The 17,073-nt window shown below is 34.8% G+C and overlaps 1 protein-coding gene across 1 annotated transcript; it reads right to left on the reverse strand.

Moving 5' to 3' along the window:
• Positions 1-358: 358 nt before the first annotated feature.
• On the reverse strand, positions 359-14,656 carry LOC102875795 (killer cell lectin-like receptor 2-like). The gene is made up of 8 exons (XM_006888458.1): positions 14,623-14,656; positions 13,972-14,091; positions 10,890-10,988; positions 9,981-10,100; positions 8,225-8,299; positions 7,929-8,080; positions 2,047-2,153; positions 359-488 (listed from the first exon to the last, which is right to left on the reverse strand). Exons 1-8 carry the CDS (start codon positions 14,654-14,656, stop codon positions 359-361), a joined length of 837 nt encoding a protein of 278 aa, XP_006888520.1.
• Positions 14,657-17,073: the final 2,417 nt, after the last annotated feature.

The following is a 17,073-nucleotide window of genomic DNA, read 5'->3' on the forward strand; positions in this document are numbered from 1 at the left end:
TTATTTTGCATTATATAAGTTTTATTTTGGTTCGTTTTTCCCTCTCCATAATTACACAACACTAAAAGAAGAAACAGATTTTAAATTTTTTTAAAAAATCAACAAAACAAGTATTCATGAAAAATGTGTTTATTACACTAGTTATACTTGTCACTAAAACTAAAGAAATTCTGGAATTACTAGGTGTTGGGAACTATCGTGATATTCTTCCCATCTCTCTGCAATGTTATGATCTGTATCCTCCCCTCAGAAACACTATGATCAATTTTTTGCCATGAAAAACAGAAATAATGGGAAAGAGAAATTGCTGCCAAAGAGGAGACAGAGTATAGTCTGGAATTTTATTAGGATGGAAACCTCATAATTTGTCTTGAGCATTCTTTTCACACATACACGAATAATATTTGCTGCAGTCATCAGTACCAATGGTGAGTGCATTTAAGTATGGGCACTTCTTTTTCATATCCACAGTTGACTCTGATAAATCCCTAAAGATGGAGAACACATTAGTCACTCTTATAGTGAGTGTGCTCTAATCAAAGAACATTACTGAATTTACTCTACGAAATTTAATATAGCAACTATTGTGACCAACACAGAGATATAAAGACACTGACACCATTTTCAGAGATATCACATATTTTAAAAAAATACAGACTTTGGCTATATTTATTGAATTATTAATATAATATATGATAAATTAAATATGAAAACACATGGTCATTGAGTCAGATCTGGCTCATAGCTAGCCCTCTAGAGGTTTCCTGAAGCTGCAGATCCCACAGGAAGAGATTGTCCATCTTTCTCCATTGGAGCCACTAATGGATACAAACCTCCAAAGAGGCACAGTCTTTGGGTAACAGCACAATCCCCTTCCGGCTTATTCAGGAAAAAGTCTAGACTTCTCCCATCATCTCCCACCACAACTCAAAAATCAAATATTGGTCAAAGTGCATTTATAATAGTATTCTTCCAATATTATTTTATTGCCAAAATTTTTAATCAATCAAATGATAAAAAATAGTTGCACACATAATACAATTTTAATGACTTTTTGAGTTATGAATTTTTTCACAAAATAATAAAAATAGCAAAACAAAAATCAAATAAATTTATACTATGTTCCCAGAAATTTTCTCAATTTCCTGAGTCTTTAAGTAATGCCATTAAGAAATAAATAAGGAATTACAAAACAACTATGAGATATCGTCTCAACCCAGTCTGAATAGCACATTAAAAGAACAGCAAGCAACAAATGCTGGTGAGGTTGTGGAGAAACTGGAACCCTTATTAACTGTTGGTGGGAGTGTAAAATGGTGCAACCACTGTGGAAGGAAGGATGGTGCTTTCTCAAAAAGTTGCAAATAGAGATACCATTTGGCTGAGCAATTCCACTGCTCGAATATACACCAAAGAGACCGTAACTGATACCAAAGAAGATATATTCACACCCATATTTATCATGGCTTTGTTCACAATAGCAAGGAGATGGAAACAACCCATCAACAAACGAATGAATAGAAAAGCTGTGGTATATTCACACGATGGAATCCTATGCTGCATTGAAAAACAAGGAACTCATGCAATATTATTTAAAATGGATGACCCTGGAGGACATTATGCTGAGTGAAGTATCTCAGTCAAAAAAGGACAAATACTGCCTAGTGCCACTGTTGTAAAACAGGACTGACATCAGTGGGGGGGACGGCGAGGGAGACTGAGAAATATGGGTTTAATAATGTTTACTGCATTGAAACAGATGAGGGAGAAAACATTTTAAAAGGGATATGTGATTAGTATTATTGTCATGACAGGAGTCCAGAGCGAAGTCTGTGTAGGGGAGTGACCTGGGGCGAAAGATTATAAAACTATGAAAGAATTTTACTTTTCCAAGAGAGTAGTGTATTGGGGGAGAGGGTTGGGAGGGAATAAAAGTGCTAGAATGAATTAATGAAAATCCAAAAGATCTGTAAATTTTCCTGGAAATTAATACTAAATTAAAAAAAAAGAATTAAATAAGGAACTAATTTAAAACTTTATACTTACGGGTCCAGAGATGACTTAGCGTCATCCTCCCAACTCAACTCCTTGTCCTCTTCCTTATTATGTTCTTCAAGCCAAGTATGACTTACTGAATATAACTTCAGGAAATTCTGAAAGAATTAAAGATACATAAACATGATTCTACGATATTAAAATTGTATTGCTGTAACTCTCTGATGCTTCATAGTGATGCTATGGACAATAGACTGGAAGCTTATCCTGTCCTGTACCATCCTCACATTCTCTGTAATACTCAAGCCCATTGTCACAGTCACTGTGTCAAGCAATCTCATTGAGAGTTAGGACTGAAAATGTCCTGCTTAGTCAAATGAAAAGTGAACATCAAACGTTTTATGTGTGTGTATGTGTGTGTGTCTGTGTGTATTTCTTCGTTCATAGAGTCGCTATGGTCACCTGCGACTCAACGGCACTTAACAACAACAACATATATATAATTTATTGCCTTCAATTTGAGTATGACTAATGGAGAACTTATGAACAAAAGTCTTGAAGCCTTTCTATGACTATTGACCTTTATAAAAGTTCATAGAGTTTATGGAGGCATGTTGTTTAGGAAGTGGATGTATACACACACACTGAGACTGATAAATTAAGTATGGAAAAATATTTCAGCACTGTGAAGTCTACATATTATTCAAACTGTCAACTAAATATGAAGAAAATTGACTGTCACTAATAGATTAATTTTAAAGAAGATAATATGCTACAATAGGAATAATTTTCTTTATTTACTTTCTGATTTAAGTATGTGCCAAACATTTTTTTATACTCAGTATATATCATTAAACAAAAAGTAGAAGAATTTTTCTAGTATTTGGGGTTGGTACAGATAAAATGAAATTGCATATGCAAATTATATGGTATGTTAGAAGATGACAGATGTTATATAAAAATGCATAGAACAGAAGAAGAGGGACTGAGAATTCAGGGAAGGGTGTCTCTGAGAGAATAGTAACATAAATGTTGCAGTATGTTTTCTGAGAAAGTGTTTTAAGAGTGTGGTAACTGGATAAATATTTGAAGAAGATTAAATAGTTAACCAAAGTTATGTTGTTATTGTTGTTGTTAGGTGACATCAAGTATAACCTGTAGCAACCCTATAAACAACAAATCTGAACTACGTTCTAGCCTGTACCATTTTCACACTTCCTGACACTCTAGAGCCCATTATGACAGTCACTGTGCCAATCTATATGCTGGAAGATCTTCCTCTCTTAAGTTGTCCCTCTACTTTTCTAAGCACCATATTCCTCTCCAAGGAATAGCACCTCTTAGCAACATACCCTAAATATGTGAGGTAAAGCCTTATTATCTTTGCCTCCAAAGAGCATACTGGCTGAATCATCTCCAAAACATACTTGTTTCTTCTTTTGGTAGATTCAGTACTCATCTCCAACACTACAGCTCAAAGGTTTCAATTCTTTTCTCACCCTTATTCATTGTCCAGCTCTCAGATACATAGCACATGATCAGAGGGACTATGGTCTGAATCAAACACACCTTAGTATTCAAACTAACATCATTACTCCTCAATAATTTGGAGAGGTCCCTAACTGCAGATGGTACTGGTGCAACATGCCTCCTGATTTCCTGTTAGCTGGTACCAAGGGTTTTAATTTTAGATTCAAGTAAGATGAGGGTGTTAACAGTTTTAATGTATAACCAATATTACATCTGAGGAAAAAGTACTGGATTGGATGGCGTGGCTTATAGGGTAGTCCTAGTAAATTCAGGATTATTCATACGTAAATTATAGTTGCAAAACTGACATCATCTGTCTCTAGCCTGTAAAACTGGTGGAATCATCTAATTAATATTTGCTTGGTTCTCACACTCTATTGTAACTTCTCCATAGTCATGCACAGTACCTTAAACTGTCAGTTTACTGGGAGGAAAAAATGCATCTTTCATTGACTTGGAATTGTCTTTTCTCAGTCATTTGTAAACTGTACCCCAAGTTGTGTGTTTACTAGAAACTGTATATAAGAATTGGAAAGTTTCCTTTTTCTCTATTATATTTTAACTGTATCTTAAGTTATGTGTTTACCAGGAGAGGAAAAGAAATGCCTCTTCTCTGGATTAGCATTTATGTCTTTGGAGATGTTATTTTTAGTCATATGTAAATGATATCACAAGTTGTCTGTTTACTAGTAACAGTAACTATAAACTGTTTTCTTTGAATAAAAAATATAAGTCCTGTGCCACTGAACTGTAGCCTTCAGTATGGACTGAGGCTCAATGTCAAGAAGACAAAGATTCTCACCACTGGACCAATTGGCAGTGTCTGGATGAATGGTGAAGAGATTGAGATTGTTCACAGCTTCAGTTTGCTCGGCTCCACAGTCAACACTCTCGGCACCAGCAATCAGGAAATCAAAAAGCGTATCGCGATGGGAAAGTCTGCTGTTAGGGACCTCTCTAAAGTACTCAGGAGCAACGGTGTCTCTCTGGAGACTAAGGTGTGCCTGATACAGGCCATGGTATTTGCAATCGCTTGCTATGCATCAGAGAGTTGGACAATGACTAGGGAGGAAAGAAGGAGAGTGGATGCTTTTGAGCTGTGGTGCTGGAGAAGAGTACTGGATGTACCATGGACTGCCAGGAAAACAAACAGATTCATCTTGGAGAGGATTAAAACAAGCTACTCCTTGGAGGCAAGGATTCTGGGGTTTCATCTGACATACTTTGGACACGTTGCCAGGAGGGACGGGTCCTTGGAGAGGGACATCATGCTTGGGAGGGTGGAGGGACAGCGCAGGAGGGGATGACCCTTTGTGAGATGGATTGATTCGGTGACTGGGGTAATCGGGATGGGTGTGTCAGAGGCAGTGCGGTTGGCGCAGAATTGAGCACGGTTTAGGGCTGTTGTGCACAGGGTCACTATGAGTCGCAAACGACTCGACGGCACATAACAACAACAACAACCACCACTGAACTAATAGTAGTAATTTGTTTACTAGATTAACATGGAGCCCATGTTAAAATCCAGTGACTGCTCTTAGAAGGGAGGCAGTTTTGAGATGATTCTCTTTGCATTTCCAGATATGCAATGAAGTGCTTTGGGTACTGCAGTCTGTCTTTGTGTTGATTATGGAAAGAACTCCTTCCATTCTGTAACATAATGATGGTAGTATGCCTGGTTTGCTGAGGGAAAAGAAAGGAGGATAATTTGCAAAGTGGGGTAAAGTTAAGTTAAAAACAAGAATGGAGCCAGGGAGGTCCCTAAGACTTTTGTAAACTCTAGATGAACCTTTCTTTCAACTGGTATACCCCATGTGGAGCTTTGGTGGTTCAGTGAAAGAATTCAAATCTCCCAGCTGTTTCACAGGAGAAAGATGAACAATCTGATAGCATATGATTTACTTTCTCTGTAAACCCAGTGGAGGGTCTGTTATGAGTTGCTTCTGACTGGATGGTACACAACAACTCCAGAATATGGAGTCTATACCTAAACCAAGAAACTGTTGTGTGAGCAGAACAATGCATGGTTTAAGATCAGAAACAGTGTACATGAGGGTGATATATTTCCTACATACCTATTTTATCTCTGTGCTGAACAAATAGCTTACAAAGCTAGATCTGTGGAGATCTGTGTGTGTCATCGTAACTGGAGGAAAACTCATCAATAACCGGTGTTATACTGATGATGCAACTATACTTGCTGACAATGATGCGAATATTAAATGTTTGCTGCAGAAGATTAAGAACTATAACATTCAGTATGGCTTACATATAAACATCAATTAAGACAAAGATCCTGGTCATAGGCTCAACAGCCAACATTATGATAGATGGAGAAAAGATTGAAGTTGTCAATAATTTCACATTGCTTGGATAAATAGTCAACACTCTTGCTGCTGCTGTTGTTGTTGTTATGTTCCAGAAAGTTGTTTATCTATGTACAACAGCTCCAAACTCTGTTCTATTTTGAACCAATTTCATTGTCTCCAACACACCTATCATCATTAACCCAGTCGCTGAATCAATCCATCTCATCCAATATCTTCCATTCTTGCACTTTTCCTCAACCTTTCCAAGCTTGATGTCCTTCTTCAAAGACTTGTCCCTCCTGGCAACATGCTCAAAGTATGTCAGAGGCAGCTTCAAAATCCTTACCTCTAAACAACAGCCTGCTTTCACAATTTTCAGGACAGACCTGTTTATTCTCTTGTTAGTCCATAGTTTATTCAACACTCTTCTCCAGGACCAAAACTCAAAGGTATTGATTCATCTTCGGTCATCCTTATTCACTTTCCAGCTCTCTCATGCATAGCAAGAAATTGTGAAGACCATGGCTTGGATCAGGTGCACCTTTGTCTCTAGACTGACTTCATTGCTCTTCAGTACTCTAGAGAGGTCCTTGACAGCAGATTTTCTCAATGCAATTCATCTTTTGATTCTCTGGCTGCTGATACCAAGAACACTCAGAAATTCAGATGACATATTGCATTGGGCAAGTCTGCCCAGAGATCTCTCAAAAATACTGAAGAGCCATAATATCAGTTTGAAGACTAAAATGCATCTGATTCAGGCAATAGACTTCTTAATTATCTGCTATGCATCAGAGATCTAGACAATGAATAACAGAAGAATAATTAATGCCTTAGAGTTATAGTGCTGAAGAAGAGCAATGAATATCCCATTGATTGCCAAAAGAACAAACAAATATGTCCTTAAAAGGGGGTGGCTTGAGTGCTTCTTGGAGACAAGGTTAATGAAGCTTTATTTTTCACACTTTAAACATGCAGCTAAACATGGTTATTCCTTGGAAAGGGACATCATGCTTGGAAAGATGGCGGGTCAGAGAAGGAGAGGAAGACCTTAAATGGGATGGATTAACATTATAACTTCTGCAATAGGTTCTAGTGTCTTGGAGATGATGAGGAAGACGCAGTGTAGGGTAGGTTTAGGGTTGGCTGTTCACAGGCTCTATGTGAGTCATACTGTATGACAACTAACAACAACATGGACTGCCAATGTCCCGTGGACTGCCAAAAGAATAAACACATATGTCATGGAAAGAGTGCAGTCATAGATCGCCTTAGGGCCAAAGATGATGAATCATCATCTCATATACTTCGGGCTATGTTATGAGAGTCTATTCCTTGGAAAATATTATCATGCTTGGAAAGCTGGAGGGTCTGTTAAATAGAGGAAGAGCTTCAATGAGATGACACTGTGGCTGCAAGCAATGGGCCTGAGTATGCCAGGGACTGTGAGGATGGCACTGGATAGGACAGAGTTCAGATCTGTTGTTCACAGGGAAACTATAAATAATATTCTAATCAATGGCACTTGACAACCACAACAACGGATTGTCAGAAGGAACTCTGATAGCTTACTGATAAGGAGCTGTGCTGTCAAGCCAAAAGGGCAATTTCAATCTGCCAGCTGCTCCATAGGAGAAAGATTGGCAATCATCTTTCGTGCAATTTATTACCTCTGAAAACACACTGGAGGGTCAGCTATGAGTTGGCTTCCATCCTCCAATTTGATGTTATCCAATAATAACAATAATGTAAACTGTCAGGAACAACAATGTAAACTGTCAGAGGAACAAACAAATCTATCTTCAAAGAAGTATAAAAAGAATATACTTTAAAGGTCAAGGTTGCAAAACTTAATTTTACATACAAGTCCCCCGAGAAGGACCTCATTCTTGATAAAGTAGAAGACCAGTGAAAAAGAAGAAAACCTCAATGAAATTTGTAGGCACAGTGGCTGCAACATTGTGAAGATGGGGCAGGACAAGGTGATATTTGATTCTGTTGTACACAGGATTACTATGAATCAGAGCCAACTTGACTACTAACTAGAATGACAACAGCAACAACAACAACAATAATAATAATGTGCAATCTTACCATTAAACTTGGGCTTCCTATTTTTAAAAACGTAGCATTGAAAGAGACACAAAGACTAGTACAGTTGAACCAAGTGACTTTTTTCCAGGTTTTGTGGTAGCAGGTATCTTTGTATTGAATCCAGTGATTCAGAGGAGATCCACACCTGTCTCCTAAGAAAGAAAATATTTATTATAAATTAGACCCCACAGACATACACTAACAATGTCTTATTGCTTCATAGCTTTTCCCTCCATGATAATGAGTCTGCTATTAAGAATTATTATTAGCTCAAACTGTCATCATTTGCAAATTACCTTGGTTAGCCTTGTTGAATTCTTGTAGAGCCTCAATGAGAAATATGTTCTGATTTCGGATTTGTTGTAGGGTTTCTATGCAGGACACCAAGACAACATTAGGAGAAGATAGACATTTTAGGTAGTTTTGATATTATTGAATTAAAGACAAAATAATAATGATGATCATGTTATAAGATATAAATATAATTTTATTTCCTTTTTCTTCCCAATTGAATTAGTCTAGTCTGGCTGGAACAATTAATAAAAAAGTTAGTCTTTTAACATTAAAAACCACTGAACCACCAACTCTGCCAGCTTTGTGTGAAACAAGGCAATAAAGGCTTCATTCTCTTAAAAACCAAAAAAACCCCCCCAAAAAAACCACTGAAGTACTCTAGCATGACTCAAGTGTTCAGTAAGGGCTCAGTATCTCAAGAGCAGAAGAATTCACAATGGAAAAGAACTTTGCACAATATTTATTTGATATTTTTAAAAAAAACATTATTTTTTTATAACAACTTCTGGCCAAAATGAAATTTTACAGCTACTCTGGTTTTTTAAATTTCCATCTAAAAGGTGCAAATAAAATATTATAAAAACATAATTAACTTTCAGATATTTAGCTGCTTCTATATCTTTCCTTCTTGAATATGTTACACGTTTCTTAATTATAGACCTTAATACTTTTGTTAATTTTTATATTTTTTTCTATAAGCCTCCTAAAGGATTGATTCATATACTGTGTATTCTTGATCACTGGCAGAGGGACTTCTTGCTGCTATGTGCCATCAAATCTCCTGTGACACATAGCAACACTATGAAGCTTGCCCTGTCCTGAGCCAGTCTTACTGATTCTGACATACCAATTCCCATTGCCCAAGTTATTGTATCAATCCATCTCATCTGGGCCTTCCTCTCCTGCACTGTCCCTCCACCATTCTGAGCATGATGTGCTTCTCCAAGGACTGATCCTTACTGGTCATATGCTGGAATATGTGAGACGGAGTTTCCAAATCTTTGCCTCCAAAGAGAAACTTGGTTTCACTCTCTCTCAGACAGACTTATTTGTTTTCTTGCAGTCCATGGTATGTTTGAGACTCTTCTCTAGAACCACAACTCGAAGGCATCAATTCTTCTTCTATCATCCTTAGTCATTGTCCAGCTCTCTGATATATAGCAAGTGATTGCAAAGACCATGGCCTGGATAAGGCACACCTTACTCTCCAGACTAACATTGTTGCTCTTCAGTACTCTGGAGAGGTCTCTGACAGCAGATTTTCCCCAGTGCAATATGTCTTTTGACTTCCTGACTGCTAGTGCTAAGCACGTTGTTTGTGAAAGCCAAGAAAGCTGTAACTGTTAACCTCAGGTTCCTCTCTATCTATCAGGGTGCTGCCAATTGGACCAGTAGTGAGAATCTTTGTTTTCTTGATGTTGATCTTCAATCTATATGGAACACTAGAGTCCTTGACCTTCTGCAGCAAGCACTTAAGGTCTTCCTCAGGGATTTGAATATATGAAATATTTAATAAATGGTAAGTAAATGAAAAATCAATATAACTAACACAAGGAGATACATTTACAGAACGTGAGATTCACTTTATTTCAAGAAATAACATGAATAACTAAAAGAGAAAAAAGTTAATTAAATGGCCATTATCTTGCATTAGTGAGCTCCCAATGCCACAGTATAACCATACATTTAAAACTAAAACAATAGCAAATAAAGCAATTTATTTTTTAAATGATAGAATGTTTTATTTTTTTACGGTACCTTTATTTTGGTCAAGAACCCTTTGGGCTTCAGTAAATATCTCTGATTTCTTTTGAAAAGACTCAATCCATTGATTAAGATTTTTCATCTTGCTCTCTGATGCCTGAAGACCTCGGAAGTCTATGAACAAGATTTCAAAACGTATATAGAGTACATGCTTATGATGAAAAAGTAACTAATTAGATTATAGGGTTTAATTGTATAGTTTATGTTTAGTAATTTTTTTCTGTTAATATTGCTCCCGAAATTATATACACATTAAACTATAATTTTATTTTATGCACCATTATTTCTAAATCTATGTTTCATTCTGAAATAAAATATAAATTACTCATGAGATGTTTAATTTAATAAATATAATTAAATCCAAAATAGATGACAACATCACAAAAAAAAACCAAAAGTCATCAAATCCTTTGGTATTATGTGTGGATGACTAAAACTTTTTTACTTAATTACATTAAAGATTTGTAATTTTTAAGTAAAACTTCAAAAATAATACCAATAGTGGGAAAAATTATGTTACTATGAAGCTGCTGGAGACTCATATTTTGAACACATTTCAAAAACAAATTATAATCTATATCAAAGAGCAGAGTGTTCAAATTAATTTAGCTAAATATCTAAATGAGTTGTAGTTTTAAACTGTGAATTATTATTCTCAATATCATGTCTATATATTTTATTCACAGAATTTCATTGGATAAAATGGTGAGTATTCTGAGTTTAAAAACTCAAATTCTTAGTAAAAGGCCATTATAGTTAAAACCTTTTTTCTCTTTTTCTCTGTTTGTTGTTACAGAAAACACTTGCAAAAATATGAGTACTTGAGATGTGATTATGGAATTCATAATGTGATAAATACATAAGACTTTTAGTATAACTCTCCCTTCAAATAATCAAACTTACATTGGTAACCAAAGAATCCACATAAAATCATGAGCAAAAGGCTGAAGACTCCAAGGATCACAGGAATTACTGCATACAAAGAATAGGTGGTAGAAGAGGCTATAAATCAGAAACAATGATATCAGAAAAAAATATAATCTTCTATTATTGTAAAGAATGCTAATATTATCTTCCATTGCACAATACTTTCAACCTATCCTATATTTTCTGAAAGAAAATATTTTGTGTGTTTAGTGAGAAGATAGGTAATGTTATTTTTAAGAAGATAGAAAATTGAGTACCTACCAATCTTAAAATGTTACTTAAAAGATTGACTTTTGTCATGTGTCTGGGAAACCCGTGTTGGGAAGACTACTACTATCATTAACTTATAAAAGTGGCTCATTAGACAAATGATATCATTTATGTTGAATACATATTTTTCTTCCAGCATCCTGAACTACCATATGTTCCAGGAATAAATGATTAGCTCCAAATCAATTGCCCCTGTGATTGTTGTGTTAGTGTACCTTCAAATAAGGACTGACTCATAATGACCTTCCAGTATTTGTTTTCCGAGGTTGTAAATTATGCAGGGAATTAATTGTAAATCTTTCTCCCAAAGAGCAGCAAGTGGATTCAAGCCTTGAGTGTTTGGGTTGGCAGCACAATTTGGTATCACTAAGCCTGTATGATTAGTCTCCATAAACACCTTGAGCACCGAATAGCTCCAGCAAACCTTTCCAGTTTGTAACATTCTGTACATGTTGAATGTTGTTATGTACTGAAGAGTTGGAACTGACTCATTGCTGAATCTCAAGCAGGTTTTAAGAGGCAAGAAAAGTACAAGAAAAGAAATTGATGGTCTTTCTCCGATAGAGCGACTGGTGAATGAAGTGTTTCCTATTTAACTTCGCTGGGAAATGTCCTTGGAAGCTTGTGTCTTATCTCTCCCAAACTGTATGAAATCTAATTCCTTTTGGTTACATGTGTATAGTGTCCTTTTATCTGTTACAAAATAGTTGTGACTATCATATGAGTCTCGACGTCTTGCCACCAAAATTGAGAATGGTCATAGACATAGGACATAGTGGAAACATTTCATTGTAAGATATCATTACTAATTCTTAAATACGAAGTACAACATTTCAATTCAGATTATAGAATCTCCACCAATATAAAGAGGAAATGCTTAATTATTTAAGTTTGTATTAGTAAGGCAGTGTTCCTCATCTAAGCCTAATGATGAATAGCATATCCTTCTCCATAGAAAGAATTATTGTAAAGGTCAGAAAATGTTTTAGTCATATTATTTTTGGTTTAGTATAAAGAATATTTTTCATTTCATAAAAGATAACTATTACATTTACACATAGATTTTAGAAATTAATATTACATTAGTTTGTTGAAATACATATTTCTTTCCAGAAATATATATGTATTATAAAATAGAATTTTTATATATAAATACACACATGTCTGTGTATCCATAAATATATATTTGCTGTTATGTACCATTTGGAGCTCTGGTAAGAAGCTGCACTGTAATCCCTAGGGCAGGCAGTTCAAATCCACCAGTTGTTTGCAGGAGAAGAATGGGCAATCTCCTTCCTTGCAATTAACTGCCTCTGAAAACCAGTCAGTGGATTAGTTATTGGTTTGTTTCCACTCAATGGTACATAACAACAACAATGTATCATTGAGTCAGAATGACTCATAGTTAATTCTTTAGAAGATTTTCCAGAGTCAATAAATCACACAGGAAAAGAGGAGATTGTCTGTTATTTTCCCACAGAGTGGCTGGTGAGTTAGAACTGCATAATATACTGAGATATATATACACACACATATATATGCTGTTAACAACAACACATATGTATATATGTGTATATATATACAGATATGTGTGTATGCTTGTGTATGTTTTTTGTACATGTATGTATCTATTTCATTGCTGTTAAGTCAGGACTGATCCATAGTTGACCCTTCAGTGTGTTTTCGAAGGCTGTAAATTACATAGAAAAAGGTTGCCCATCCTTTTATCGCAGAGTAGGTGGTGAACTTTTTTATTTGAACCAATTGAAATATGTGGGTTGGCAATTTCTTGTGTTATATATAGCTATCTCTCTATATCTCTATCTCTTTATACATATTGTGTGTGCATATGTGTATATGTGTGTGTATGTGCATGCAAATGTATACATGTATATATGTGTTTGTGTATATATGTAGACACATATGTGTGTATATATGTGTGTATATGTGTATATATGCTTATAAACATATATATGCATATAAGAATATATATAAATATTCTTGTTAAAAAATAACTTATGTTTAAGAAGGATTGCATATTTAAATATTTAAATAAAGTGAAAATAGTCCATCTAAACATTTCTTTAACTTTTCTGGATTATAATGTAATCAAGCAAAAGCAGTACTTTTGCTGCTCTTTGCACTCTCTCAAAGGACATATGGCAATGCTCAGAAGTACTTTTCATTATGGGACACTACTGGTATCTAGTGAGTGTATGTTCAAGATGCAGCCAAACATTCTACAATAGGCACAAAAAAGAATAGTTCAACACAGGACACAAATAATCCCAAAGCTGAAAAGTCCTGCTCTAATATAAATATTTTTCATTTTTATTATGATGAAAAGAAGACAAACATATATTGTTCAAACTTCTGTTGCCTATTTTACAAGTTTGCTGAATTGTATAGGCATATCTAAATTGCTCTAATACCCTTCTATACATTACTTACAATATAAAATTTGAAGCATTTTTGTGCAGAAAAGTGTTTTTGTTTTATTTCTCAATTGTTGTTGTGATTGCCTTTAAGTGAAGCACAACTCATAGCGACGCTATGAACAAAAGGCCTGAAGTCCCTCTATAACTATCGACATATATCAAAGTTCATAGAGTTTCCAGAGGACGTTGTTTAGGAAATGGATGTCACTCCCGTTTCCAATATGTATGGAAAATATTCCAATTTTATATTTTCTGTAATAATTAGAATACCCAAATCTAAAATACAAACTTTACAGAATAGTAAATCAGAGAAAAACATAAATGACTACAGTGTGGTATGGATAATTTACCTCTTGTGTTTGTGTTTTCAGGACTTGGTTCCCACTCATCTTCTGTAGGAGGCGGAGGAGGAAGGGCAAGTGGTGTTTCTACATCTTCAATAGTGATTGTTTCTGCCTGCTCTGTGATTACTTCCAGAACAGAAATTATATAATTATTTTATAAGATGATAAATGTATGATAGCTTGATTTAATAGATTCATTTGTCAATGCAAATAGAGTAGTAGCAATTTTTTTTTACTGAGACCAATGCTCTCCAATGCATTTTGAGAGACATTAAATCACTTGACGGTGAGATTATTTATTTTTTTTACTACAGAGCAGCTGGTGTATTCGAACTATGTGTTTTCAGGTTGACATCCTAAGTATCACTAGTAGTAGCAATAGTGGTTGTTTTTAAGGAAAGAACATTTAAATCATCTTTGTATACAAAATATCATCTGGTCCTTGTAAAAATATTTAAATGGCTCAATTATACTTTTTAATTTATCCATAAAGCAATTTTTTCCTGTTAATTAATTTTAAAGTACTATGTTTCTGAGAAACATTAAGGAAAATTTAGGACATTTATAACAGTACTCCAGCCAATCACTAAAATAACTAAAAATAATTTAAAAATTTGCTGCCTTTAAATTATATATTTGGAATTTAAAAAATAGTACCTGGTGGTTGTTCAGAGTCTGAAGAATTTGACATTTTGAAGGTCTTTCAATGATTTTTGTCCCAAAGTTGAAGAGGAGTCCACTAGAGAGTCAATAGGAGAATGAAGAGACACTTCCGCATGCTATTCTCCTAGGCTTGATATGAAGTCCAAAGATAGATTAAGGTGGGGCAGCTACTAACAAGTGTATAATACTAACTTGCTTTGATAAAAAGCCACAGGAAAACTGTGCATCAATAGAAGTAATTTATTCCTACTAAGTTTTGCTCTTGTTGTTTTTAGGTGCCGTCGAGTTGCTTGCAATTCATAGCGTCCCTAAATATACAAAAGCAAAAATTGACTCCACTTAGAGAAATTTTTGTCCTGACTTAGTTAAAATGTACAACAGACCTTTCAATAGCAGTTGGCATGCACAGAGTGAATTTCAACATTCTAGAATTGAAAACTTTAATCAGCAAATGCCCTCAACATAAAAAAAAATGTATATAGTCTAGAAATGCAATTCTCATAAATATGTAGAGTAGAAAAACATAAGTATATGGGAAGTGAGAAAGTAGACTATTAGAGAAACAAGAAAATAAATAATAGTAAATTGAAGAGAATCTCTTTAAAATGATTCATTTAAATAGAAACCTATATGAAATGGTAATTTAAAGTGCAAATGAGAAGTAAAAATTAATCTATGCATATACTGACATTGTTCGGCTTAAAGTTACTTGGTTACTTGGTTTCTGCTCCTCTTCAAATAAAAATAATCTTTACTCATAACAGTATGTTTGGGTAACCACTAGCAGTCTATCTTTGCTACTTGTTTTATTTAGTACCACAGAACTTAACATTTGTAGTGTATAGAAATAGATATTTTACATCAATAAAAATAGACATATAGACTGTCTCTTGCTAGGGTTATAACCTCATAGAATTTATATATATTTGAGCCAATCAGGTTGAAACCACAGAGGACAATTTAGAAATGGTAAGTTATCTTAAATTATCCATCTTTCCACACCCAGTACACAAAAGTTGATCTCATAGAAATATTCCTAAAACATATATCATATTCAGTTTTTCAGTATATGAAAAAAGGCAAACTGACTACAGAAAATGGTTATTTACACAAAGATCTCAGAAAAATGAGAAATGATAAAAACAGAGAGTCTAGGATATTAAGTATAATTTTATAATTTAATAGATATAATTATATCAAACAAAATTTATTTTACTATAACTTATTACAGTGATATTTGCCTTCTTATTCTAAATTGTAATGTCATGATTATTTGTTTTAAAGATGTATTGGACCAGAGTTAAGAAAGCAATAAAATAAAGATCTAATGTTAATGAATGATTTTCATTTATATTCAGCAAATGTTAAAAATTGCAATCTAGAAAAAGTTATCATTTTATTCAAAGATCTATTCTGCATTGTTGTTGTTGTGTACCATTGAGTTGGAACCAACTCATAGCTGACCCTCCAGTAGGATTTCAGGGCAGTAAATTGTAAGGGATGAGATTGCTCATATTTTTAATAGAACCATGTGCCTTTGGACTGGCAGTGCAAGTCCTTACCAGTAGGCCACCAGAGCTCCAGTGAAATAAAATCATTATATTATTGTTGTTTTTAGGTGCTATTGGGTTGACTATGACCCATAGTTATCAACAGATCTCCACCTTACTTTTTTTGGCCTGGATTTCAAAATCTCTCTTATGCCTGAGCCCATTGTTATGGTAACTGTATCACTGTAAAAATGTCCACCTTGCTGAGGGTCATCTTTTTCTCTGATCGTCCACCTTTCCCATAATGATGTCTTTTCCCAAGTGCTGATCTTTCCTAACAACATGCCCAAAGTATATTAGACCAAGTTTCATCATCTGCTGCTGAAAAGCACTCACTCAGGTTGCACTTTCTCTAAAACAAATTATTCTTTTGGCTGTCCATGGGATATTCAGTCTCCTCTATAACACCACAAGTCAAAGGCATTGACTCTTCTTCTGTCATCCTTAGTCATTGTCCAACTTTCATATGTATACGAAACAACTAAAAATACTATGGACTGGGTCAGGCACACCTTAGTTGTTTTTTAAAAAATTATTTTATTTTATTAATTTTAATGAATATTTACAGAGATTTTGGATTTCCATTCATTCATTGTTGCACTTTTCTCCCTGTACTCCCTCACCCCCAGTTCACTCCTCTCTTTGAAAAGTAAAATGAAAATTCCTTCATTAGTATGCAATCCACCACCCCCCGCCCCACCCTGAGTACACTCCACTATACAGCCTGAATTCTGGACTTTTGTGATAACCATAATACCCTTAGTTTTTACACTGTCATATTTGCCCTTTAACACTTTAGAAAGGTCCTTGACAGTAGATTTCCCAATGAAATAAATCTTTTGATTTCTAGGCCACTATTCCTATTAATTGTATTCCAACCAAACTTAAAAAGTTG

Source organism: Elephantulus edwardii, unplaced genomic scaffold (genome assembly GCF_000299155.1).
Source record: "Elephantulus edwardii isolate Elephantulus edwardi_28Jun2011 unplaced genomic scaffold, EleEdw1.0 scaffold00067, whole genome shotgun sequence".
Lineage (NCBI taxonomy): Eukaryota > Metazoa > Chordata > Mammalia > Macroscelidea > Macroscelididae > Elephantulus > Elephantulus edwardii.

Coding starts and splice junctions, on each gene's coding strand:
- LOC102875795 (XM_006888458.1), bottom strand. CDS start 14,656: ATGTCAAATTCTTCAGACTCTGAACAACCACCAG. Junction 10,101..10,889: donor TGGATTCTTTGGTTACCAAT/GTAAGTTTGATT, acceptor TCTTGTTCATAG/ACTTCCGAGGTCTTCAGGCA. Junction 489..2,046: donor GCTAAGTCATCTCTGGACCC/GTAAGTATAAAG, acceptor CTCCATCTTTAG/GGATTTATCAGAGTCAACTG.